Genomic DNA, 27,446 nt, shown 5'->3' on the forward strand with positions numbered 1-27,446 from the left:
GCACGACAAAATCAGGGAACGTTTCCTTTTTTTTTGTTTTTTTGTTTTTTTTTTTGTAATGATTTTATTTATAAAAAATAATAATAATAAATAAAATTTGCGATTATTTTTTTTCGTGACTTGACCCAAACTGCTGTGGAAAAACACGGTTTGCACAACCGGAGAAATTAATCATTGCTCAAAACAGACGTGGTCCACAATGTTCAGCTTGGAACATCTCCAGTGAGCTTGAAAAGGATTTGCCCGCGCACATTTTGAGGGGTTTTGTTGTTATTGTTGTTTGTTTATGTTATGTACGGTTGTTTTTTTGCACTTTTTTTTTCTCTTCGGACGGGCGAGGCAGAGCCGGGTTTCGCACGGCCGGGTCAGTGTCCACTATGCACCATCCCGAGTCCAACGACCTAAACTCAGTCGCACTTGACTTGTTGACCGCTCGCCACATCGTTTGCTCAACGAGAGTGTGAACTCTTAGACTATTGTGAAAGGTGTGGGGTGAATCATGTCTCGTGAAGATCAAACCACTATGTCTTCTGTTTTTTCATCTTCGTCAGTCTTCCGATTCTGTCTGTCTGTCTGTCTGTCTTCTCCATCTCTCTCGCTCTCTGTCTGTCTGTCTGTCTGTCTCTCTCTGTCTGCCCCTCTCTCTCTCTCCAATGTGAATCTGTTCACTTATTTGGACTTAAAAGGTTTCTAGGAGTTGAAATGAGAACACCAAACGATTTAGTATACGGTGAGACGAATAGATATCCAATAAATATAAATTCTGCTGTGAGATGGGTTCGATACTGGTTGAAACTATTAAAAATGAACGAAGATAGACTACCACGGAAATCCTATAATATATTGTATGATTTAGATGTTAGAGGAAAAAGAAACTGGGCTTCAAATATACGAACTTGTCTATGTGAATTGGGATTTGGATATGTATGGGAGTATCAAGGAGTCGGTAATGAGAATATGTTTTTGAAATCTTTTCGTCAACGTTTAATAGACTGTAGATGGCAAAACTGGGAAAGTCATGTCCAATCCAGTGATCGATTTTGTTTCTATAGAGCTTATATACTTCTACACATTTAGTTAAAAATCATCTTTTGCTTAATAATGACAAACACTTACGATTCATATTAACACGATTTAGATTTGGTATTTCTGAAATCAATTTGCACAGGTATCGCTATAAAAATGTTAATCATTTAGAGAACCTGTGCCCTTTGTGCAAAGAGTCAACGGAAGATGAAGTTCATATTGTTCTGAAGTGTCCTGTATTGCATAATATTCTTGTAAAATTTGTTTCAAAGAAATATTATGAACGTCCTTGTTTGTTTAAATTTTGTCTATTGATGGCATCATCTGACGACGGTGTTATAAGAAATCTCGCATTGTACTTATATATAGCTTTTAAGTTAAGAGAAATGGTATTGTCCTAATTTCTATAGTTTAATTTGTAAGCAGTTGAATGCTTATTACCAGTTACGGTAATGTATGCATATCTTGTTATCGCCCCTCATTCATATGGGGCTATGGCCTTAATGAATAAATCATCTGCTTCTCTCTCTCTCTCTCCCTCTCTCTCTCTCTCCCTCTCTCTCTGTCTGCCTCTGTCTCTCTGCCTCTGTCTCCCTCTGTCTCTCTCTCTCCCTCTCTCTCTCTCTCCCTCTCTCTCTGTCTGCCTCTGTCTCTCTGCCTCTGTCTCCCTCTGTCTCTCTCTCTCTCTTTATCTATATTCGTCTCTTTCGCTCTCTGTCTGCCAGTGTCTGTCTGTCCCTGTCTGCCTCTGTCTGTCTGTGTGTCCGTCTCTTTTTCTCTTTCTCTTTCTCTCCCCGCAAGTTTCTGTTTCCCCCCCCCAGTATTTTTGGTTGTTGGATGTTTAAAAGTGTTCTACATTATCATACAGTTTTTTTTTCTTCTTCTGGCACCTCGTCATGTTGTGTTTTGTTTTTCAAATAAAGTATTCCTGGTTCTCAGTGTCACCCTCACACACACACACACACACACACACACACACACACACACACACACACACACACACATTCTTGGTTGTCCACGTCGTTCAGACAGGCTGTCCTGAAAATAATAATAGCAATAATAATAATACTAATAATAAGAAGAAGAATGACACTTGTATTGCGCACTCTTGTGTTGTTTAAAGTCCCTTTAAAAATCACCTTTTCTTTCCAAGCCAAAGTCCACAGGTGGATTTCACAGAGACGTTCGCGTACCCCAAATAATACCATACCACACAGCCCCCTCAACTTTCTTTGGAGCACCTCCGAAGTTCCCCCGCTGTGAGCCGAGAGAATGTTTTTTGTGTTTTTTTTTATGTGTTTTTTTCCCCTGCATGTCAAAGGATCTGTTCAGACACCATTTTTGAACATTGTAAAGGACTTCACGGGATGCATTATCCTGTGATTTGAAAGTGTTGGACAGACGGAGAATTCTTCTTCTTCGTTCGTGGACTGCAACTCAGACGTTCACTCGTATGTACACGAGTGGGCTTTTACGTGTATGACCGTTTTTTCCCCACTTGCCATGCAGGCAGCCATACTCCGCTTTCGGGGGTGTGCGTGCTGGATATGTTCCTGTTTCCATAACGCACCGAACGCTGACATGCATTACAGGATCTTTAACGTGCGTATTTGGATCTTCTGCTTGCGTATGCACACGAAGGGGGTTCAGGCACTAAGAGGTCTGCACATACGTTGACCTGGGAGATCGGAAAAATCTCCACCCTTTACCCACTAGGTGCCGTTACCGAGATTGGAACCCGGGACCCTCTAGGTTGAAAGTCCAACGATTTAACTCGGCTTTTGTGCCAGTCGGACGGAGAATAATAAGAGGTGGGGTTGGGTTTCTTTTTCAGACGAAACCACGAATACCACGAGTTTTTATTTATTTTTTTATTTATTTTTTTTGTAAATTTTTACCTGTAAAGAAAACAGAAATGCTTCATGTCTTTCCTTCCAGTCTTCTTATTTGGGTCGCCGACACGTTCATGTATTCAATCATTCTGAAGTGGCGCAGTTGTGTCGGGGTTAACTCGGTCTTCATTCTGAAGGCTAGCCACTACAGTCAAATAACTTTTTTTTTCTCTCCGACTCTCTCTCTCTCTCTCTCTCTCTTTTTTTTTTTTTTTGTCTGCTAGGTGTATCATCACTTGTGGATCACAAAAAAAGTGATCTTAGATTTCTGTGAATACCCGTTGCTATGGAAACAAATCAAAATGGCCGCCAAAAATGTATCAAAGAAATCGGGTTTGTGGTCCATGTGGTGCATGCAGACACTTTTTGTTATGTGGACTTGATACACAATGACATTATCTTCATTTCCACGTGAGATTGTGTTGATTCTTTAATCATTGTACTTTTTATGAATTTTTGAAATTGTGGGTATTGCGAAATCCTCAAAATTTACAATGGGTAAAAAGATTGCAACTGCTATGAATTAAAACCCAGAGAATATTTTCATACATACTCGTGACAAAACTTCAATAACATGTCATAAAACAATCATGCAAAGTCTCATGGTTGTAGGTTTACTCATCATTGAGCAAGTCCAAGGAATGTTGTCAAGGTCAGAAACTTGAAATTGAACAAAATATTATTTAATAAACACTTTCGTGATTCAGCAAGCAATCTTTATTGGCAATTTTTTTCATTGTTAAAGACATCTTTACAGTAGAAAAACTTATGCATATGATAGAAGAGATGTTCAAGAATCAAAATCCATCAAAAACCCAAATCATGAAAAATCATCATTTTGGTCTCTTTTGCATTGCCGTGTCCCCCCCTTAAAGTGCACACTGTCAGCCATTAAAAAGCTGTAAGGCTGACCTCCTTTTTTTGGCCTGGCTGTGACACGCTTCACCAGGATTCTAAGAACTGAATGTCCTTCAGCCCCTTTAGGGGGTATAGAGGGGTACGAGAAAAAAAAAACACAAAAAAAAAAATATATATAGTTTATCGTGTTGAATCACATTTTCAGCCAAGCAATGCAAAATGAAACAAGCACAAAAATATAGAAAGTGCATTTAAGCTGATGAAAGAAAAAAATCATCATGATGATCAATCAATCAATCAATCAATCAATCAATCAGACTTAACACAACTACTTTCAAATATACACGGACCGTGTGATATGTTAAAGTCACACACGTTTTGAACCGAAGGGAATTTTCTCTGTAAAACCTGTCATGAATTTGGACCTGGCCCGATCCAATCTAAACAATATAACACAACACACACACACACACACACACACACACACACACACAAACGAAAAAAGAGCCCTCCAAAAAACCCAACAACAAACAAACAAACAAATGAAAAAATAAATAAACAGATAAAATACGGTTTCCATACTTCATGACAGACGCCTTGATTGGGTATCACAATATCAGAACAAGTCGCGTATCTGTTTACCATGAAGCCCGTCAAAGGTCTAAAACTCATGAAACCGATCATCCATTATTGATTATCAAAGTGATAAAGCACTCTTACCTCGCCTCAATCACTACAAAATTTATGTGCAATGAGCTCATGCAACCGATTGTCATACACATTCACATTTGTGTGGAATGAAGTGTTGTTTGTTTTTATCTAATCGGTCGAACAAAAAACTTGCGTTTTCATGCATCAGGAATCCGTAAACAGTTCAGTTTAGAATGCCAACTGTACCAAACAGGAATGAACGAAATTAGAATAGCGTGTCGGTTCGAGGATACTCGTACCAGGTCCACAGGGGAAGCAGTGACGGGGTGGGGAGGGGCGTGGGGGGGTAGAATGAGTTAAAGGATACAAGTGGGTAGGTGGGTCAGCTGGGCTGGCTGGACACGTGGGGTCCGGTGTGTGTGGGTGGTTCTCATGGATCCAAAGACCTCCCTCCCTCCCTCCCTCCCTCCCTGAGTGTCTCTGTCTGCAGTCTGGGTGGCTCTGTGGATCCCGGAGCTGCGTTGGAGCGGTGGACACGTTGTGACGCATCCGTCCAGTCAGCGAGAGAATCTGAGCGCACAGGTTCGATTCCGACACTCGCCAGTATTCCCCCTATAACCCCCGCCGCCCCCTCCCTCCCCCACCCCCCCTTTCCACGAGACCCTGACTGGTGGTCCGGACGCCAGTCATTCGGATGAGACAATAAACTGAGGTCCCGTATGTGTCATAAAAGAAGCACGCAAAAGAACCAACAGGAGAACAGGGGGGAAAAAGTGGTCCCTCGCAAAAATCTACAGATAAAAATTTTGATAAAACAAAGTACACTTGAGGGCAGAAAAACAAACTGGGTTATACCGCATTGTGACAAAGTATAATACAATACAAAGTACAATACAATACAATACAAAACAATACAATACAATACAGTGCAGTGCAGTGCAGTGCAATGCAGTTAAGATTGCATAATTTGATCTGATGTGATGTGACGGAGCCTGATTGTTTGCTGGGCAGCAAGCATTCGAACGGGGCCCCAGTCAGTATCGACTACCAGAAGCTGTTTTCCAAACAGGCTTTACGACTACGTAAATCAACTCTGTGGAAGAATGCAGGTGAGTCCCGCTGGTTGTTCCGGTCTGCATTTGGGTAGGTGAGGTAGGTAGGTAGGTAGGTAGGTAGGGGCAGACCGCCGATGGTAGGTGCGTAGTTCGGGAGATACGCCACTGATTTTGTTAGCTAGTTATATATCAAAATGTTTTTTTGGTGTGTGTTGTGTATGTTTGTGTGTGTGTGTGTGTGTGTGTGTGTTCGGGGAGGAGGGGGTAGGGGTGGTACATTGTCTTTTTTTTGGTTTTTTTTGTTGTTGTTTTTTGCTGCGCTTGACTGTTGTTAGATTCCTTTCCAAATAGTGTTGGTAAGCCTACCATTAGTTGTTACAACTGCCTTTCATACACAGAGGGTCGCGAGTTCGAACCTCGTCGGAGCCAGTGGGTGATTGGATCGAACAGAACCTTTTTCTTTATTCTCTTCAGTTCTTACAGAACTGACGTTACCTGTTTGCATACAACACGATTCCACTTTCCTCCCCGAAAAGTGTGTGCTGCCGACACTTCGGTGGCTTGTTCTGAGTCACTTCGGTGGCTGTTCTGCACTTCGGTGGCTGTTCTGCACTTCGGTGGCTGTTCTGAGTCACTTCGGTGGCTGTTCTGAGTCACTTCGGTGGCTGTTCTGAGTCACTTCGGTGGCTTGTTCTGAGTCACTTCGGTGGCTGTTCTGCACTTCGGTGGCTGTTCTGAGTCACTTCGGTGGCTTGTTCTGAGTCACTTCGGTGGCTGTTCTGAGTCACTTCGGTGGCTGTTCTGCACTTCGGTGGCTGTTCTGAGTCACTTCGGTGGCTGTTCTGCACTTATGTGGCCTGTTCTGAGTCACTTCGGTGGCTGTTCTGCACTTATGTGGCCTGTTCTGAGTCACTTCGGTGGCTGTTCTGCACTTATGTGGCCTGTTCTGAGTCACTTCGGCGGCTGTTCTGAGTCACTTCGGTGGCTTGTTCTGAGTCACTTCGGTGGCTGTTCTGCACTTATGTGGCCTGTTCTGAGTCACTTCGGTGGCTGTTCTGAGTCACTTCGGTGGCTGTTCTGCACTTCGGTGGCTGTTCTGAGTCACTTCGGTGGCTTGTTCTGAGTCACTTCGGTGACTGTTTTAAGTCACTTCGGTGGCGGTGGCTGTTTTAAGTTACTTTGGTGGTGGTTTTGAATCACTTCGGTGGCTGTTCTGAGTCACTTCGGTGGCCTGTTCTGAGTCACTTCGGTGGCTTGTTCTGAGTCACTTTGGTGGCTTGTTCTGAGTCACTTCGGCTTTTCTGAGTCACTTTGGTGGCTGTTTTGAGTCACTTCGCTGGCCTGTTCTGAGTCACTTTGGTGGCTTGTTCTGAGTCACTTTGGTGGCTTGTTCTGAGTCACTTTGGTGGCTTGTTCTGAGTCACTTTGGTGGCTGTTCTGAGTGATTTCGGTGGCTGTTCAGAGTCACTTCGGCTTTTCTGAGTCACTTTGGTGGCGGTGGCTGTTCTGAGTCACTTTGGTGGCTGTTCTGAGTCACTTTGGTGGCTGTTCTGAGTCACTTTGGTGGCTGCTCTGAGTCACTTTGGTGGCTGCTCTGAGTCACTTTGGTGGCGGTGGCTGTTCTGAGTCACTTCGGTGGCTGTTCTGAGTCACTTCGGTGGCTGTTCTGAGTCTCTTCAGTGGCTGTGGCTGTTCTGAGTCTCTTCGGTGGCCTGTTCTGAGTCACTTCTGTGGCCTGTTCTGAGTCACTTCGGTGGCTTGTTCTGAGTCACTTCACTTCGGTGGCCTGTTCTGAGTCACTTCGGTGGCCTGTTCTGAGTCACTTCGGTAGCTGTTCTGAGTCAACGCACGCAAGGTGCCACCTTTGAGCCCCCGAGCGGACGACAGTAATCGTGTAGTCGCTAACTTTCTAACTAACCATTTAAATAACAAACCAACCAGCAAAACACACAGACTGAGTCACTGACAGACTGGCCGACCAACTTGGGTAACCCACCCACCACCACACGATCCAAGATAATCTCTTTCATATTCTAATGTCACGATCAGTTCATCTCAAGTTTGGACATGGCTGCTGATTCAGAGCTTAAGTCTGGCTGTTTTTCCGTCTATCTGTTTGTCTGTCTCTAACTCATTAGTATTAGTATTGTATCTAGTATTATTAGTATTTCTTCCTCTGTTTTGCAGCGTACATGGTTGCAGACGGCTACATCAAGATGGGAACGGGGTTCACCAATCCTGAAGTATTCCCTGTTGTGGAAGCAAACTTCAAACTCCTGTAGGTTCGACATGTGTGTGTGTGTGTGTGTGTGTGTGTGTGTGTGCGGATTGATGTGGTTGTGAAAGGTTGTGTGTGTGTGTGTGCGAGTTCGGGGGGGGGGGGGGGAGAGAGTGGTTCATTCTTTACAGGGTAAGTGACAGAATGTATTGTCATGCAAATCATGATATTCAGTACCTTATGAATATCGTCTCTTTTATTTTGAATACTCGATTGAAAAAAAAAAAAAAAATCTTGCATAGATTTCTCGCGATCTTTTGATTTGACGAACACCTTAGAATCTAGAATGGAAGAGAGCAAGGAGCATGTATTTTTTTTCCCCATGATAAACTGTTGTCTTAAACTTAAACTCACTCAGTACGGCCAGTCCTCTCTCCTCTACACAGACCCCTCGGATGTCCAGTGGGTGTCTGAATGACCCAACCTTTAGCTTCGGTCGTCAGAATTGTGGTATTCTTTGTCAACATTCACGTCTTCAGTATAAGAGCCTTCCGCTTGCAATATTTTAATGGTGGTAATTGGGGTGAAACGCTGTTGACGTCGACTCCTTCGCCGTTCGTATGGAAAGAGTTAAAGCAGGAGGCATTCTATGGCAAAATGAAATTTCTTTGAAATTATTGGAAATTTTCTTTAATGAAAGGCCAGCATTGTGGAAGCTGCGTAACTGATCTTTTTCAGTTTTTTTTGCAGTTTAACAAGAGTTCCATGCTTTGTAATGACGTCATCAGCCAGTGACAGTGTGAGTGTCACATGGGAAAAATCGCACTACGTCGTCAATTTTCAATAATTTTGATATCGAATTCATACATTGATAAAGAAAATAAGACGGGGTTAGGAATATCTCCCTGTTTGACACCTGTTAATATTGTCCCACATTGCACATTAGCTCTTACGTTAGTGCATGTGCCCTTGATATATTTAACACCGCGAAACGTTTTCCGTTCACATCGTTTTACGACAAAACAGCCAGAAGTAAATTCTGGTCAACCGAATCGAATGCATTTTCGAGAACTATAAAGGTCATTTGCAGGATGGCAGCAAATTATTTCTGAACCATGGACATTAAAGTAAACGTAGGCCTATAATCAGTAGTAGAACCCCCCCCCCCCTCCCCCCTTTTAAAACCTGCTTGAATATCCTATGTTATATTTTTTTTTTTCAAGGATCCCATTTATGGTCATTATGAAGCGCTTATTCACGGTGGCACAGTGCAATAGTAAACAACAGGATAACAGACTCAGCTAACGCACCTGGACAGACACCTTTGTCAAAGAAAGACCCGAAAAACTGAGGGGGGGCGGGGGGGGGGGGTTGGGGGGGGGTGGGGGGATCCGAGTTTGATCACATGTATTTTTCAGCACTTGTTCAATTAATCTGTCTGGTCTTGTAGCTTTGAGAGTTTAATTTCTTGAAAGGAAGCGAGACATCCTCTTTCGAGATGGGCCATTTAAAGTCAGAGGAATACTTATCATCTTTCACATGACGTCATTTGAAATACATGCCTTTCCAAATAGCGTTGTATAATGTTTGGTAGGCCTACCGTTTGTCTGTTGTTAAGTTATTCCTTACTCGTCTACGTTTCGGAGAAAATCCTTACTCGGAGAAAATCACTACTTGTTTACGTTCATTCGTAAATTCCTGCTGGTTCTGCGCTGACTGAATTAAGGTCATTATTTGTGCTATATAAATGGAACGTAACGTGTACGTCAGGTCCCGCCCAGAAGAATTTCAACACTGGCCCTACCCATTCTAATTCTCAAGGGGAAGATGAATACGTTTTTGAAACCAAAATTATCAGTATACATTTCGTGATCTGATGAGTGAGTACGGCGCAAGCGTTTCCTTCTACAACTTGATAAAGTTGACACACATGCACACTCATATGCGCGCGCGCACACACGCACACACACACACACACTCTGTCTCTCTGTGCACTTCAGTACCCTCCGAAGCTGACTACTGTTTGTTCTACACAATACAGTGACGGGTCTGTGATAAACGTGGGCAAGGATATGGTCCAGAAACATCTGCAGTACGGACTGTCATCTGGGTGAGTAGGCTCACAAAGCTGCTGCTGCTGCTGCTGAGGACACTTTCACTTTCACTTTCACTTTCTCAAGGAGGCGTCACTGCGTTCGGACAAATCCATACACGCTACACCACATCTGTTGAGCAGATGCCTGACCAGCAGCATAACCCAACGCGCTTAGTCAGGCCTTGAGTGCATGCTTACATATTTGTGTACCTATGAAAGGGGATTTCATTTTACGTAATTTCGCCAGAGGACAACACTCTCGTTGCCATGGGTTCTTTTTCAGTGCGCCAAGTGCGTGCTGCACACGGGACCTCGGTTTATCGTCTCATCCGACAGACTAGACGCTCAGTTTGATTTTCCAGTCAAACTTAGGAGAAAGGGCGAGAGCGGGAATCGAACCCACACCCTCACGGACTCTCTGTATTGGCAGCTGAGCGTCTTAACCATTCTGCCTCTGTCCTGCTGAGGACAAGAGGTGGTAGAATGGTTAAAACGCTTATCTGTCGATGCAGTTTCCATGAGGTTGTCGGTTCGAGGCCCTCTCTCACCCTTTCTCCCAGGTTTGACAGGAAAATTAGACCGAGTGTCTAGTCATTCGGGTGAGGCAATAATAACGATAATGATGGTATTTACATAGCGCTTAATCTTGAGCAGAGACAAATCAAAGCGCTTTCGCAGCAGTCATTCACACATAACTCTAAAACTGGAGAAACTGAAGACAAGGACGACGCAGGGAAGGGAGGCTGTTTTGGGAAGAGGTGGGTTTTAAGGCCAGACTTGAAAGAGCTGAGTGTGGAGACTTGACGAAGCGAAAGAGGAAGTTCATTCCAATTGCAAGGTCCAGAGACAAGAGAAAGAACGGCGGCCAACAGTGGTGTGTGCAGCACGCACTTGGCGCAGTGAAAAAACAACAACAGCAACAACAACAACAACAACAAAAGCCCTTGGCAACATGAGTGTTGTCAACTGGCAAACTTCTGTCGAAGAAAGCGTCACAAGGGTGCACAAATGTATCGTATGCATGCACTCAATGCCTGACTAGCGCGTTGGGCTATGTTGCTTGTCAAGCATCTGCCTAGCTGATGTGGTGCAGCGTTAATGGATTTGTCCGAACGCAGTGACGCCACCATGAGAAACAGAAACTGGAATACTGTTATTGATACTGCTATTGCTGCTGCTGCCACCACTGCTGCTACTACTATTGTTGCTGCTGCTGATACTGCTATTGCTGCTGCTGATACTACTGCCACCACTGCTGCTACTACTATTGCTGCTGCTGCTGATACTGCTATTGCTGCTGCTGATACTACTGCCACCACTGCTGCTACTACTATTGCTGCTGCTGCTGATACTGCTATTGCTGCTGCTGATACTACTGCCACCACTGCTGCTACTACTATTGCTGCTGCTGCTACTACTGCCACCACTGCTGCTACTACTATTGCTGCTGCTGCTGCTACTACTGCCACCACTGCTGCTACTACTATTGCTGCTGCTGCTGCTACTACTGCCACCACTGCTGCTACTACTATTGCTGCTGATACTACTGCCACCACTGCTGCTACTACTATTGCTGCTGCTGCTGCTACTACTGCCACCACTGCTGCTATTACTATTGCTGCTACTGCTGCTACTACTGCCACCACTGCTGCTACTACTATTGCTGCTACTGGTGCTACTGCTATTGCTGCTACTGCTGATACTACTGCCACCACTGCTGCTACTGCTGATACTGCTATTGCTGCTACTGCTACTGCCGCCACTGCTGCTACCAATATTGCTGCTACTGCTGCTGCTGCTGTTTCAACTACTGCTGCTGCTGCTGCCACTGTTGTTGCTGTCGATATTACTGCTACTACTACTACTGCTGCTGCTGCTCCAACTATTGCTCTGATATTACTACTAAAACTGCTACTACTACTATTGCTGCTGTCGCTGTTACTGCTACCACTGCTGCTGCTTCTGCTGCGGCTGCTACTGATACTACTGCTGATACTACAATAGCTGCTGCTGTTGCAGATACTATCACCACTGCTGCTGCTACTGCTACTGCTACTGCTGCTACTATTTTTGCTGCTGACACTGCGACTACTGCTGCTGTTTCTGCTGCCGCTGCTGCTACCATTGCTACTGCTGCTGCTACTGTTAATGCTTCTGCTGATATTACTATCACTGCTGCTGCTGCTGCTACCATTGTTAGTGCCGCTGATACCACTGCTACTGGTAATACTACTATCGCTGCTGTTGCTGATACTACCGTTACCGCACCTGCTACTATTGCCGCTGTTGCTAGTGGTACTATCACTGTTTCTGCTGCTACTACTACTACTACTACTACTACTGCTGCTGCTGCTGCTGATACTGCTATAGCTGCTGTTGCTGATACTACTGCTGCTGAAACTACTGCCACAGCTGATACAACTACTACTGTTGCGGTTGCTGCTGCTGCTATTATCACTACCACTACTGCTGCTTCTGCAGCAGCTGTTACTGGACATTTTTCAAGCCCGTTTCATGAATCAAGTATATGTGTGTGTGTGTGTGTGTGTGTGTGTGTGTGTGTGTTGTTAAACAACAGATACCCAGACCTCAGGAGTTGGGTGACCGATTTTCAGCGGCGACTTCACTCCCCTCCCATTCAGCCAGATCTCTTTGACGTGATCCTTACGAGCGGATCGACCGATGCGATAACTTTGGTGAGCGGTTGGATCATGCCTGCACCTGGACCCCATTAATTTGTGACTGTCTTGTTATGTGTCCACGTCACAAATCCCATTGTTGCTGTTGTTGCTGTTGTTGTTGTTGGTGGTGGTGGTGGTTTTGAATCGTTCCGCATTTGTATGGTTTTCTTCAGTTTTGATGTTTTGTTTAGGAATATGAATTCACAGTATTTCACTTCTTGGCAGCACAACACGACGTGAATCTAGCGATGGACCAAACGAGTTGTTTGTTTGTGAAGATCCGCTGACAGCAGTTAATAAGAAAGGAGAACGGCATTGGGATGACCACAGTACAATATCCACTGGTATACTGGTATTGTTAAGAATCTTCCAGGGAACTGTTAAGGGGGGGGGGGGGGGGGGGGGGGGACTGGGAGAAGAATACAAACGAAGGACTGACAGCACTGCAGAATGGATGGGGAAAACATTTTTGCAGAGAACCAGGCTTTGACACACAGCCAACAGAGCTGAATGAAGAGAGTCTGGTGAACAGTTGTTCAGAGCGTCACCCTGTAATGTTCTCTGAGTAAAGGTGACAACGACGACAGGTTGACTTCATCTTTTTTTCTTTTTTTTCTTTTTTCTTTTCTTTTTTTTTTTACATCATAGAAATATTTAGGGCGACGACGACGAAGAAGAAGAATGTCAGGTTGACTTTTTTTTTATATTTGAAATATTTAGGGTGACGACGATGATTATGACGAAGAAGAATGTCAGGTTGACATTTTATTTATTTATTTATTTTTTACATCATAGAAATATGTAGGGCAACCACGACGACGAAGAACAAGAATGTCAGGTTGACCTTTTTATCTATTTATTGACTCACTTGTGTAAACAAAGTCAGTCTATGTTTTAACCCGGTGTTCGGTTGTCTGTGTGTGTGTGTGTGTGTGTGTGTCTGTCCGTGGTAAACTTTAACATTGACATTTTCTCTGCAACTACTTTGTCAGTTGACACCAAATTAGGCATACAAATAGGAAAAATTCAGTTCTTTCCAGTCATCTTGTTTAAAACAATATTGCACCTCTGGGATGGGCACAAAAAATAAAAAAAATGAAGCCTAATTATATGCAAACTGCATTTACTGTTTTATATATATATATTTTGTATCCTCTAAACTTGGCACTTTGATCTGATATTCTGATCCAACAACAAGAGCAGTCATTATTATCATATTTTGTTCAAACAGGAACTTCTTTTGCTAAGCATGGAAGTTTTTTTTATTTATTTTGCAAGCGTTTTGGCGCAGATAGTAAAAAAAAGGGAAATTACTCTGTAATTAATGCTAGGGGACTTAATTTGCTTTAAACTGATCTTTCTCATTTTAAACATTACATTTTGAAATCATACTCAATACATAAAAAGCTTGGGTTTTTTTTAAAGTGTATCACAAGTGAGTCTTGAAGGTCTTGCCTCTCTTGTTTATTTTAACATCATTGAAATATTTAGGGCAACGACGAAGAAGAAGAATATCAGGTTGACGTGTGTTTTTTTTATTTTTATTTAAAAAAAGTTTTCTTTACATCATTGAAATATTTAGGGCGACGATGAAGAAGGATATCAGGTTGACTTTCTTGCATCATAGAAACATTTTACTTCTGGACCACAAAAAAAATGAAACACATGTAGTTTGGATCATACAGGTCAGAAAGTGAACTATGACAGGGTTACTCAAAGGTAGGATTTGGTTCTGCATAATGTAGACCTGTGCATAACGCATTTCACATTCAGCTGGATGTTGGAGAACGTTTATCAACTGACAGAAAACGAGAAGGTAGGACTGACTGACTGATCAGTTTGACGTTGGCCATGATGATACGTGCATTTAATAATCGTTGGACTGTGTAGAATTTGGGTTTGGTGTTGGCTGATACGGATGTGATTCGGTAATATATGCACTGTTGTCCTACCCAATTATCTGCACCGTTTCATGGCGTATGGCCTAGAGGTAACGCGTCCGCCTAGGAAGCGAGAGACTCTGAGCGTACTGGTTCGAATCCCGGCACAGTCGCCAGTATTTTCTCCCCTTCCACCAAACCTTGAGTGGGGGTCTGGATGCTAGTCATTCGGATGAGACGATAAAGCGAGGTCCCTTGTGCAGCGTGCACTTAGCGCACATAAAAGAACCCATGGCAACAAAGGGTTGTCCTTGGTAAAATTCTGTAGAAAAATCTACTTCGATAAGAAAAAAAAAAAAAAAAAAAAATACAGGCAAGGAAAAAAAAGAAAACAGATTAAAAGAGAAAAAAAAAAGGTGGTGCTCTCGGTGTAGCGACGCGCTGTCCCTTGGGAGGGCAGCCTTAATTACACACAGAGAAATCTGCTGTGAGACAGAGAGAGAGAGAGAGAAGAAGAAGAGTAATACAATACAGTCATTCCCACGCTGCTCATTTCGAGTCCGCCGTACACAAAACAACACCCAGCTTCGTCTGGCGCAGTCTCTGTACCGGAAGTCCACCCCCCCCCCCCCCCATGAACGTACCAACACCGAAGAAGATTCTTGACAAGGAACTCAACCCAAGAAGAGAAGGATTGAAACGGAGGTCACCATGAAAGGAAAGATGAGAGAATCTGTGATGAGTGAGGATGAAGATGATGGAGATGCTGCTGCTGGGGGTCTTTTTGGACTGCGTGACAAGGTTGTGCTCTGCGCTTTATTTACCTGTGTGCTAGCTGAATTGGTAGCGTAAGCATCACTGACTTGAATTTGTGTACCTTGTGTAATGGAGAGTGTTACCAGTCTTTACTATTTGTTAATCATATCGTCTCCTGGCTCATTATTTGTTAATTTCCAGTGGATTAACTACCGAGGCAACCATGTATTTGTTCTGTATTGTCCATGTGTTCTGTGTGGCTTATTCAGGATTAAAGAGGCTTTGCCAGTCTTGAATAAAAGCTAATTTGTGTTTGCACATTTCTTCTGTCTTTGCTGCTGTGTGCACATGTCAAATGATTGGTTTAAGGACAGGCCCGGTGCTTCCTTTTTCGAGGAAGTGTCTGGGTTTGTTCCAATGTACCTTTTTTTTCTTTCTTTTTTTCTTTCTTTTTTTTTTCCTGTGTGCTAGCTGAATCGGTAGCGTAAGCAGCACTGACTTGAAGTTGTGTAGCTTGTGTAATGGAGAGAGTTACCAGTCTTTACTATTTGTTAATTATTTGAGCATCAGTCCAAAAGATGCATGAGAGAAGTAGCTGGTGGATGCCTGAGCTGATTGCTGCAAACATGTCACTTACTTTAAGTGTTGTACTTTAATCCCAGGCTTTGCGTAGTTTTTGGTATAGGACAATGAGTCTCAATTTATTCATTCATTCATTATTATTATTAGTAGTAGTAGTAGTAGTGGTGATTGTGGTAGTAGTAGCAGTAGTAGTGTCATTGTTGATGTTATTATTACTACTGTTGTTGTTATTATCATTATTATTATTATTATGATATTAGTATTATTGTCATTATTTATGTATTTGATTATTCAATTATTCATCTATGTTATAAACTCTCCTTGATTTACGGGCTTATTTATTATTGTAACCTACTTGTTTATATTTGAAGGTCGTTTTACATGTTTTTAGTAATTTCTTATAACGAGAGTGTGAAATGGAGAATGATCGTCGGCGCATGGATATTTGATGCAGCTGAGATTGTGTGCTTCTGAGCGTATGTAAATCAGCTGAATGGCTTATGTATGTCTATATTTGTACTGTATATAATTTAATTGTGTGCCACCACACCAAGCATCTCCTTTTAAGGACAGTGAATCATCTTGTGATCTTGTGATTTATTATTAGATCATACATTCATCCAGTTGTTAACTGGTGTAGTTTTTGCTTTGTTTCAGTTTTCGGATCGGGTACTCGTTAATTTACACCTTTTTAGGGGTATGCCATATGGCATGGTCATACGTGATACAGAATTAATGACTTACTGTATAATGATGTAAATGTTTGAAGCGCTGTTAATCTATACACTGTACTTAACTTGTTGTTGTACTGGATATTGCGAACACTTCGCATGTTCTCCATGTTCTCCACGTTGGCATGATTTCCATGTTGATGCAAACGTTTGACAGTGTTGTGATGCAGGTCATGAAGGTGTTCATGGATGAAGGAGACTGGCTACTGGTGGAAGAGGCTACCTTTACTTCGCCACTGACTGCAGTTAGTACCTGTCTGGATGTTCGTCTGGTGTGCCTCATTTCTAAGTTTACCGGTCCTACTAGTCTATTGATGCTTTTTTTTATTTTTTTTTAAAGGTTTGCGATTGAGAAAACAACAACTTTAAATACCTCATGTTTATTCACACACAGCTTATATTCTGTAAATATGCCGTGTTTACTTACGCACACTTATCATGACTTACTCATGGGCAAGCCGACATAGTCTTCCTTTCATTCCAAACACACGTTTACAGGCAGGGGAAAAAAAACAACCTAAAAAAGAGGACTCCAGACAGGAAGCGGAAGTTGCAATAAGGGACCTAACTGTTAATGATTCCTCTTTGCAGACAAAAGTGGAAGCAGATATCTTTGGGTGTTTTACTAGGAGGTCTTGTGGTCAATTAGAATAACACCAAACTGTTTCTACTTAATATGTCGATACATTTATTTATTCATTAAAGTGACAAATAACGTGATCTTCATTTTGTTCTGATGGATTGAATCTTGTAGTTCTTTATCGATAACTCTCTCTCTGTCTGTCTGTCTGTCTGTCTGTGTGTCCCCGTATGTTACACCTTTTCGGTTTTGCTATGTGGTTCATGTTGTACTGAACTTTTTGAATATACAGCTTAGCAAGGACGAATTGTACAACCAGGTTTTCTGAAATCTCCATGCATGTTCATCTAACATCCATCCATCTATTTATCTATTTTATTTTATTTTATTTTGTACGCTTATAGTTGACTTCATCAAGTTTTTGCGCCTTATTCATATTATTATTAGTAGTAGTTGTTCTTTTTTTTTCTCAAGGCCTGACTAAGCGCGTTGGGTTACGCTGCTGGTCAGGCATCTGCTTGGCAGATGTGGTGTAGCGTATATGGATTTGTCCGAACGCAGTGACGCCTCCTTGAGCTACTGAAACTGAAACCATCCATCCATCAGTCAATGAACTTATCAACCTCATTCAGTAGCTGGTTCACTACAAGGGGAGCAACCCTAAGCTGATTGAGTTGGCAATCACCTTTGAGTTGCATCCCTTTAAGCTTTTTTTTTTTTTTTTCCTTTTGGGAGTCGATCTTTCTCTGAACATTGCACTGAAGGAAAGAACTTCTCCCAGGGGCCGAACACTTCCATTTGGTCACAGCTTTCTCTGAGGTGCCCCCTGCTGCTGACGAACCCATTGAGGTCCTCATGGCCAGTCTTTCCCAAGACGTAGGCCCTGTTAGAGCACTGGCGAGTCTCGGTGAAATGTAGTCAAGCACCGGTTGCGCTTGTTATTGCGGACATTTTGGTCAAGTCAGCGTGATTATATCTCAAGTGATTTTGGTCATGTGGTCGTGTAAGTCACAGATCAGACATAAGATATTCACACACACAAAAAAAAAAGAAAAGAAGAAAAAAAAGAGAGATAAAAAAAGTTCTAAATCATATGCACATGTTTCAGCGTTCAACTTGAGAAAAGGAGTTAAATCAATTTGACAGGTTTAGGAATATTTTGCGTTATTAACAGCAATTAACAGTTAAAACAATACATGACAAAATAGATAAATTGAAAAACCAACCAATTATAATCAATCATTCAGTCAGTCAACCCCAGTCAGTGGTAACATTTTTGGCGGGGGAGGGGGTGGGGTGGGGGGGTGGGGTCTTTAATCCAATTAAAAAAAAAATCCATATAATTATAAGCGCATACATGTATTCAAACACTGGACGAAAAAGAGAAAGATGAAAAAAAAAAACGACAATAACAACACCACCACCAACAACAGCAACAGAGGTTAAAAAAACAAACAAAAAAAAACAAACAACAACAAAAACAACAACAACAACAACAACAAAAAACAAAAACAACCAACCAAACAAACATACAAAACCCCCAAAAACCGGTAAATAAGAAGAGAGTGAAGATGCGCATCATCAGAAATCCGATGAATTTTATGTTCTCCCTGATCTATACAAATTCCTTTTATTACTGTCTCTCCTCCTACAATCGTTGCAAAGATTTGTACACATTAAAGAAACAGGTAAGATGATACAGGATCTCCCTGTCTACATCCTCTTTCTGTATTAAACTATTTTGTACACTGATCGTTAACAGTTACAGAGGATTTGATATTTTTTTTGTAAAACGTTTCAACCCACTTATATACCTTTGCCAAAGCGATAAACTCTTCAGATTTAAAACATAAAGTCCCACTCTACAGGATTTTTTCAATCGATTTTTCATCAAGCGCAGAATGTGTTCAAAATATGTTACAAGTCACAGGTCGCGATCACAGCAGTGTGAAATTTTAAATGTCTCGTAGTAAGATTGTTGAACGTAATAGTATCCCTTCGCTTTCTTTTCAGGGCTTTTTTCTTGGTGGATGAAGTGAGCGTCCCGCATCTTTTGAAGTTGTTGCTTTTGTTGTTCTTTATTGTGTCACACTCTTTTTCACGATTACTCTCTCTCTCTCTCTCTCTCTCTCTCTCTCTGTGATAGCTGTTGTTGTTGTTGGTGGTGGTGCTGCTGCTGCTCTCTCTCTCTCTCTGTGTGTGTGTGTGTGTGTGTGTGTGTGTGGTTGTTCTTGTTGTTGTTGTTGGTGGTGGTGGTGCTGCTTCTGCTGTTGTTGTGAAGCACAATGATCCTGCTCTTAGAGGGAGATATGACGTAATGCAAGATTTTTTAAAATATATTATTATTATTCTTATGAATACTATTTTTATATTATTGATATCCCTATTATCAGTAATATCACACAAAAATATCATTCAAATATTTTGATACACAAGAGCCGACCGCAGTCTTAGAGCTTTTTAGATATAAACTGACATATTTCAGACTGTCTGTTCATGTGTAGATGAGTAACATTGATCGAAACTGGCTGTAGGGGAAAAAAAAGTGACGTAATTATCGTTCGAACTGTTTGCAGACCTTCCCAATGGGGCTGCAGGCTCTGGGCATTCCAGTGGACTCCCATGGCATTGTGCCAGAAGAGCTGGAAAAGGTGTTGACGTCATGGAATGACCTACATCCGGGCGCCAGGAAACCGAAGCTGCTTTACGTCATTCCCTCCTGCGGCAACCCCACGGGAATAACGACCTCCCTGGACAGAAAGCGGGCCATCTATGACGTTGCCCGGAAACATGATCTGATGATACTGGAAGACGATCCCTACTATTTCCTGAATTTTACCAGGGTGGGTACAGAGGGCCACAAGTATTTTTCATCAGAAGAGGAAGAGTGAAAGAGGGATTGAAAGAGGGAAATCGACAGGTAGATGGAGGGATTATTTGTATATTGAGATCATTGCCCTACATGAAGGGGACACATGGCAGATAATACAGTATCTGAACAATAATCACGAGTTCAATAAACCATTCATTATGAGAAGCCATCTACTGCAACTGACAAGGATATTTATAAAGTTTTAGTGGGAGACATTGCGCTCTCGATTCAGTCAATGCCTGACAACACAAAACAAACTGCTACTTACCTTCATTTATCATTTTGCGTATGGGAAAAATCATATGTAATTTAGTTTGCATGTTGTGATGAAATTGATTTTTTAATTTGGTGTAACGGAAAAAAATGTCATTTAGTTTGCATGTTGTGATGAAACCGATATTGAACAATACCAGAAATAACAAATCTAATGTAGTCACAATGTTTACATTCACACACTGGGGCTTACTTCATGCAAAGTTTTAAACACTCTATAATCTTTTCAAATGTATCACCATTAGGATATGAAAGTCTCACTCTTGTCATCTGAATACAATTAATCTGTCTTTGAACGCACTTCACAACAAACTGACATCTTGAACACCCTGATTATCCCAGGCATGATAAAAACCCAGTTTGATAAAATATGACTGATACAAAGGGCATTCAAAATATTGATTTCTTTTATTCCTCGCATCTACGTTTATATTTATTTTTGTTGCTTGCATCTCAGTCAAGTAACACTGTTGTAATATATATTCTTTTAACCTTGTTAAATTCAGCCAGTAGCGGAATTAGCGTAAAATACAGTATATAGAATAATATACTTGTCAGATTCCCCATAAAGGAAAAGAACCCCCCCAGTATTTTTGGAGCAAATGAGTACTTTTTCACATGGAGAGAAGGTATCGTCAAGACCCGTCAGTTCTGCACCATAGTGTGCAGCAGGCCTGCCCTCAGGGTCAACTCGGTTTTGTCATTGCACTCTGCCAGCTTTCCCATTTTCATCAACGTCTCAGCAAGTTGAGAGGCCCAACGCTCAGCTTATATCACAGATTGACATAATCTTACATTTGGGCCAACAGCAGAGTGAGAGCAGTATGGTCAATGGTTTCTTCATTGCAGTGGGATGTCATTTACAGCTTGTGTGTGTGTGTGTGTGTGTGTGTGTGTGTGTGTGTGTTTGAAGGACAATGAATAAGACTAGGAGGCAAGATTGCACTGGCTCTAAGTGCTTCAGCCTTGGGGTTCTAGCTGGCCTTTGGGAACCATCCTAACGCCGACTGTCCTAAAGCTCTCATGGCCGAGAGAGTGGGGATGTAACCGGGGCAGTACACTCTACACTCTCCACTATAATCAAATTCTAGCCTAGATAGTTGTGACAATGGGGGACATCAGTTGCCTCCTCTGCTGTTCTGTTGGCCATAGTTGGACACGACTGACCATCATACAGCAAGTTCGTTTAAAAAAAACAAAAACAACAAAAAAACAAAACCGGGCTACATCCGACACCCAGCTTAAAACCATCCATGCACTTGGGACTGAATAGGATTTATTGATATTCTGCGTTGGCTATGATGATCTCACATTTCACTCCTGATTGCGTGGGTTGTGATGTTTCACCCCCCAAAATGAGTCGTCTCATTCTCAGTAGTGATGTATACCCTCCAGTGATGTGTTTTGACGTTTGGTGCAGCCAATGATTCCAACTTTACTGTCCATGGATGTGGATGGTCGGGTTATTCGCTTGGACAGTTTCTCCAAAGTGGTAGCTCCTGGGTAAGTGTCCGTTTTGTCTGTCTGTCTGTCTGTCTGTCTGTGTCGTGACTGTCAATATTTCTTCGAATGTGTGTCTGATTTTCTGACTGGGTTATTTGTTTACGCGTGTGTTGTATGCGCGCGTGTGTGTGGGTCGTGTTTCTATCATCATCTTTATGAATATACTTATGATAACAATGATGATTATTACTATTTAACAATGATGGTTATTACTATTTAACAATGATGGTTATTACTATTAAAAAATGATGATTATTACTATCATAATTACTTCTCTTTATTACTATTATGTAGTTGTTTTGTTGCTTCAGGGATAGATTAGAAGACCAGGTACTGCCTAATATCATTGTCCTTCAGAAACGGTTTTTTTTTTTAGTCTGGAGTCTGTCTCTCTCTCTCTCTCTCTGTCTGTCTCTGTCTCTCTGTGCTTCTCTCTCCTCCACCACCCCCCTCTCTCCCTCCATCTCTCTCTCCTCCACTCTCCCTCTCTCTCTCCCTCTCTTTCTCCCTCCCTCTCTCTCTCTCTCGCCCTCCCTCCATCTCCCCCTCTCCCTTCCCCCTATCTCTCTCCCTACCTCTCTCATCCTTTCTCTCTCCTCCACCCCCTTCCTCTCTCTCTCTCTCCCTCCCTTTCTCCCTCCCCCTCCCCCTCTCTCTCCCTCCCTCCCCCTCTCTCTCTTTCTCCCTTTCCCTCCCTCCCTCTCTCCCCTCCCACCCCCCACCCCCCCTCTCTCTCTCTCTGAATGGTCGCACTCTGTAGACTTTAAAAAAAACAACCACCCATCAACTGTAGTCTCTGCCAATACAGACTGCGGGCAGGGCTGGTGAGCGGGCCTCGTGCTGTGCTGGAAAAGGCGGTCATGTTCATGGACTACACCTCTCTCGGTGCTGCCGGCCTGTCCCAGGTCTGACTATTTCTTCTTTCTTCTTCTCCTTCATCTGCGTTCGTGGGGCTGCAACTCCCCCACGTTCTCTCGTGTGTACACGAGTGGGCTTTTTACATGTATGACCCGTTTTTACCCCCCAACCACACACCCCCCCCACCCCCCTCCGCCATGTAGGCAGCCATACTCCGTTTTCGAGGGTGTGCATGCTGGGTATGTGTTCTTTGTTTCCATAACCCACCGAACTGATTGACGTGCGTGTTTGATCTTCTGTTTGCGCATATACACGAACGGTGGTGGTTCAGGCACAAGCAGGTCTGCACATTTTTTGTTGTTGTTGTTGTTGACCTGGGAGATCGGGAAAAAAAATATCTCCACCCTTTACCCACCAGGCGCCGTTACCGAGATTGGAACCCGGCCGGGACGCTCAGATTGAAAGTCCACCGCTTTAACCACTCGGCTGTTGCGCCCGTCCCAGGTCTGACGAGAGACAGAAACATGGAGAGAGAGAGAGAGAGAGAGAGAGAGAGAGAATTCAAATGTTTCGTTCAAAAGGCCTTGGTCTCAATAATGAAGGCTAAAGTGTATAACTAATGTAATAAGCGTATCCCCGAAGTTGAAATTCCTTATTCAAATGATTTACCAGATTAATTAACACAGAGAGAGAGAGCAGACTTTGTCATATGAAGGCATCCTGGTAGATCAGTTTCAGTTTCGGTTTCTCAAGAAGGTGTCACTGCGTTCGGACAAATCCATATGAGCTGCAGCACATCTGCTAGGCACATATGTCTTGACAGTAGCATAACCCAACGCACTTGTCAGGCCTTGAGTGCATGCTTATTGACTTGTGTACCTATCAGAGTGGATTTCGTTTTTAATTATAATTTTGCCAGGGGACAACACTCTCGTTGCCTTCCTCGTCCTCGTAGAAACGTGAGGAGACAGTTGGTTCCGTTTGTCACTGTACATGTCAGAGAGAGAGAGACAGAGACAGACAGACAGAAGGAATAATAGGTACAGGGGGGAAAGAGAGGAAAGGGGAAAAAAAAAAAAAAATAGGGGGTGGAGGAGTGATTAAGTGAGTCTACAATCAATATAGATAGGTATCCCTCCCCCCCCTCCCCCCCCCTGCACACAAGGCCAGCTCAAGTGTTGAAAGCGTCACTGTTTTGAAAGCCTCACTCTGACCTTGTCACCTTCACCTTTGATTTCACCTTTTGTTGTGTGTGTGTGCAGATTATTTACTTTCAAAAACAAAACAAATGTGATAGCACCGACACGAGATGCGAGAGATTGTTGAAGAAATACATTTGAATATCACATGGAAGAAAAAAAAAGGAAATGCTATTGTTGTTGTTGTTGTTGTTTTATAATAAAGCGGACCTCAAACGAACTATGACTCAAACACCATTTCGATATCGTCGCAAATCACCGTTCACGTGGAGAGTCACGCACTTCGACTATGTAAAATTTATCTTCGCTTTGCGTGTGTGTGTGTGTGTGTGTGTGTGTCTGGTCAGTTGGTCACACACACACACACACACGCACGCACGCACAAACACACACACGCACGCACGCACACACACGCACGTACGCACGCACACAGACACAGACACACGCACGCACACACACACACACGCACGCACACAGACACACACACACACACACACACACACACACACACACACAGAGTCCAAGTTTCAAGACAGATTTCAGGTTTGATTGTCCAAACATGTCCACTTCTTAATTAAGGCAGGTTTCATTAATGATCGCAGTTTTAGCAAGGAAATGAGTGTGTATTGGTTATCAGCTGAAAAGATATGTCGGATAAAATATTGGACGTAAAACGTGCAGATGTTGATATTGGCACTGTTACGTCATTGGGGCCATGACGGGTTCTTACGTCACTTGGATTCAGTGATGGAGTTTTACAAACACAGGGTCGAGATGGTCCTCAGTTGTGCCAAGAAACATTTGACAGGTGAGAATTTTGTGTGTGTGTGTCTCTGTGTTGTTCCTCGTGTGCACTAAATGTAATTGAATGATCTTGGTTATGAGTTCCATTATATATTTCGATGTTCTTTTTTCAGCCATCATAGAAAACATTTGCTAAAGCCATATTATAACAGAAACTCGAACGCTTTGAAGTTCTCGCACTTGTTTATAACAAAAACAGAAATCATCTTTATTGAAACTATCTTAAGTTTATAGAAATTGTCATGCAACATTTTTGAAATATTGCCATTCCACTCGGCTGGATTTCTGTACACTCGTGGGGTAGTTATTGTTTGTGCAATTTGTGTTATGTGAAGTCAGATGCTTTGTGTTCAGATAACACTCAAAACGTTATTTCATTCACTTAATTACAAGTCCGTCGTGTTCTGTGTAACATTGCCACATACATTGTCGCCATGTATTGCTTGCTTTTTGACCATTTTGATTTTATTTTCCATGTGCCCCCCCACCCCCCACCCCCCTTCCATGGGGATTGTTTTAGAATAAAAATCTTGAATATTGAATCTTGTCATCGTCCTCATTTTTGTTTCTGGTGACTTTAAACCCTCTGTCAAAACATTTCTGTCTCTTCCGCCACCTCCCAGCTCATTAAGATTATTCGTTTTCATGGTGTGTGTATGTGAGAGAGAAAGAGAGAGAGAGAGAGAGAGAGAGAGAGAGCATGTCTGTGTTTTCTATGTGTATGTGACACATGTGCGTCTACATGCGTTTGCATATGTAGAGGGCAAGAGATGGAGAGTGACGTGTGTGTATGTGTGTGTGTGAGCGCGAGGAGAGTGAGTGATGTTGTGAGTTATCATATTTTGCCAGTTATTATATATTCATATACGATGATGGTGTTGGTGATATGGGTACTTATATAAGCGCCTTTACTCGGTCAGAAGCCAAGCTCTTAGCGCTGTATGAACACATAGTCATTATCATGTACAACAGGCTGCCCACCTGGGTATTATAGCCAACTGAGAGCTCCCTTTGGGCGCTCCGCATTTCACTCCTTGTATCATTCAGTCAGGTTTATATCAGCGCCTAGAGTTACGCTGGACAGGACACGTTGTCCGCATGACAGACAGCAGGATCCCGAAGATGCTTTTGTATGGCCAGCTGAAGGAAGGCCACCGCAGACTTGGAAGACCGTGAAAGCGCTTCAAGAACACCTTGAAGACAAACATCAAAGCCTGTGACATAGACATCGCTTCCTGGGAAACTGATGTCCTTGACCGCTCTCACTGGAGGATGCTGTGCTCTAGTGGCATAAAGACGTTTGAAAACAAGAGAATACTGGCCATTAAGGAGAAGCGTGAGCGAAGGAAGCAGGGCTCAACTTCTGGAGATGTTTTCCCTTGCAACACTTGTGGGAAGTGCTGCGCATCCAGAATCGGCCTCTTCTCCCATGTGAGGACACACACCGACAGATAAGCCTGCCCGCCTACTCATCCGTCGGTCCAACGGGAGACTCCATCAGAGTTTTTTGTGTGTGGTCTCTCCATCATCGTTACTCTTAATTCTTATCACTATGATGATTTCAGGACTTGCTGAGTGGGACCCTCCCGGTGGAGGCCTGTTCGTGTGGATGAAAGTCCTGGGAGTGAGCGACTCGGAGATCGTCATCGACAGGCTTCTGAAAGAGCACGTGGTCATGGTGGGCGGAGCTTGCTTCACGCCCTCCAATGAGAAGAACGCTCACATGCGCATCAGTGTAGCCATGGTGACCGAGGAAGAGTGTGACAAGGTCAGAAAATCTCGCTGGCTATCTCCAGGGTCGTATTACAATGAAAACAAGGCAGAGCATTAGACTTTGAAAAGAAAATTAATAGAATTTTTATTAATCAAGGAAGATGAAATAAAGAAAGGTTACCAGCATGCAATAAGGTTATGGTTTTAAGAGTTGAACATGTGTATGAGGATTTTGTATGGGCGTGTTGCAAGCCCAAGGTAATTATGTGCTTACTTGTATGGTTTTCTGGATGGCAACACCCTGTGTGTGTGTGTGTGTGTGTGTGTGTGTGTTCAGGCATTCAGCAGTTTGGCCAAAGTAATCCGAAGTCTTCAGGCAGAGAAAAAATGAACAAGTCAGCACCTGGCTTACAACTGACCGATGAACGTCCAATAAAGCTCCATCACCAAAAATGATTTTGTGTGTTAACTAGTCAGTTACTATGAGTTTATGTTTCTATCTGTGTGTGTGTGTGTGGAATGGGGGGGGGGAGAGCATGCATGAACCGCCATTGTTTTTTTGTGATTTTTAGATGTGGGGTGACAGATGAGTGGATGTCATTTTAAAACACCTTCTGCATTCCAAATTCTTCTATTTAAAGCAAGTAAAGAGCCTTGAAGTATTGAACCACTCCCCCCTAACCCCCCTAAAAACACACCACGAGCACACACACACACACACACACACACACACACACACGTCCACAGGCACGCGCACACATACTATCTTCTCACAGCACACACACACACACACACACACGCACGCACGCACGCATACACACACACACTACTCGCTCACTCTCCCAAAATTGCGCGCGCACGTCGGGAGCTTGAAATCATCACACTTGAATGTCTTGGCTCGCCCCGTTATGGTACAATTGTGCACACATCAGCACAAGCGCACAATCAGTGCACACGCGCGCGCGTGCACCCTTACGTGTGTGTACAATCCTGCAGCAACTGATGCACACTTAGTGTATATGACTAAGTGCATGCCATTTTCTTGACGTTGTTACACTGAAGAACACACACACACACACACACACACAAAAGCGCTCAACGAGCATTCACACACACACACACACACACACACACACACACACACACTATGCATGCGCGCATATGTGTATGAAATTGCTGGCTGATTGCCTGAATGATAAATTGATATGGCCCGATGATG

The 27,446-nt window shown here is 42.9% G+C and overlaps 1 protein-coding gene across 1 annotated transcript in view; it reads left to right on the top strand.

Moving 5' to 3' along the window:
- LOC143295282 (kynurenine/alpha-aminoadipate aminotransferase, mitochondrial-like) overlaps positions 1–26,679 on the top strand; it is a 27,324-nt gene extending 645 nt beyond the window's left edge. Inside the window, exons 2-12 of the mRNA XM_076606901.1 lie at positions 5,439–5,536; positions 7,670–7,760; positions 9,742–9,810; positions 12,374–12,491; positions 16,596–16,670; positions 19,582–19,848; positions 21,571–21,653; positions 22,462–22,558; positions 24,392–24,518; positions 26,080–26,282; positions 26,565–26,679. Coding sequence (XP_076463016.1) covers positions 5,439–5,536; positions 7,670–7,760; positions 9,742–9,810; positions 12,374–12,491; positions 16,596–16,670; positions 19,582–19,848; positions 21,571–21,653; positions 22,462–22,558; positions 24,392–24,518; positions 26,080–26,282; positions 26,565–26,618 — 1,282 coding nt within the window. The 3' untranslated portion in view covers positions 26,619–26,679. The remainder of the gene's footprint in view (positions 1–5,438; positions 5,537–7,669; positions 7,761–9,741; positions 9,811–12,373; positions 12,492–16,595; positions 16,671–19,581; positions 19,849–21,570; positions 21,654–22,461; positions 22,559–24,391; positions 24,519–26,079; positions 26,283–26,564) is intronic.
- Positions 26,680–27,446: the final 767 nt, after the last annotated feature.

The sequence above is a fragment of the Babylonia areolata genome, chromosome 20 (genome assembly GCF_041734735.1).
Source record: "Babylonia areolata isolate BAREFJ2019XMU chromosome 20, ASM4173473v1, whole genome shotgun sequence".
Classification (NCBI taxonomy): domain Eukaryota; kingdom Metazoa; phylum Mollusca; class Gastropoda; order Neogastropoda; family Buccinidae; genus Babylonia; species Babylonia areolata.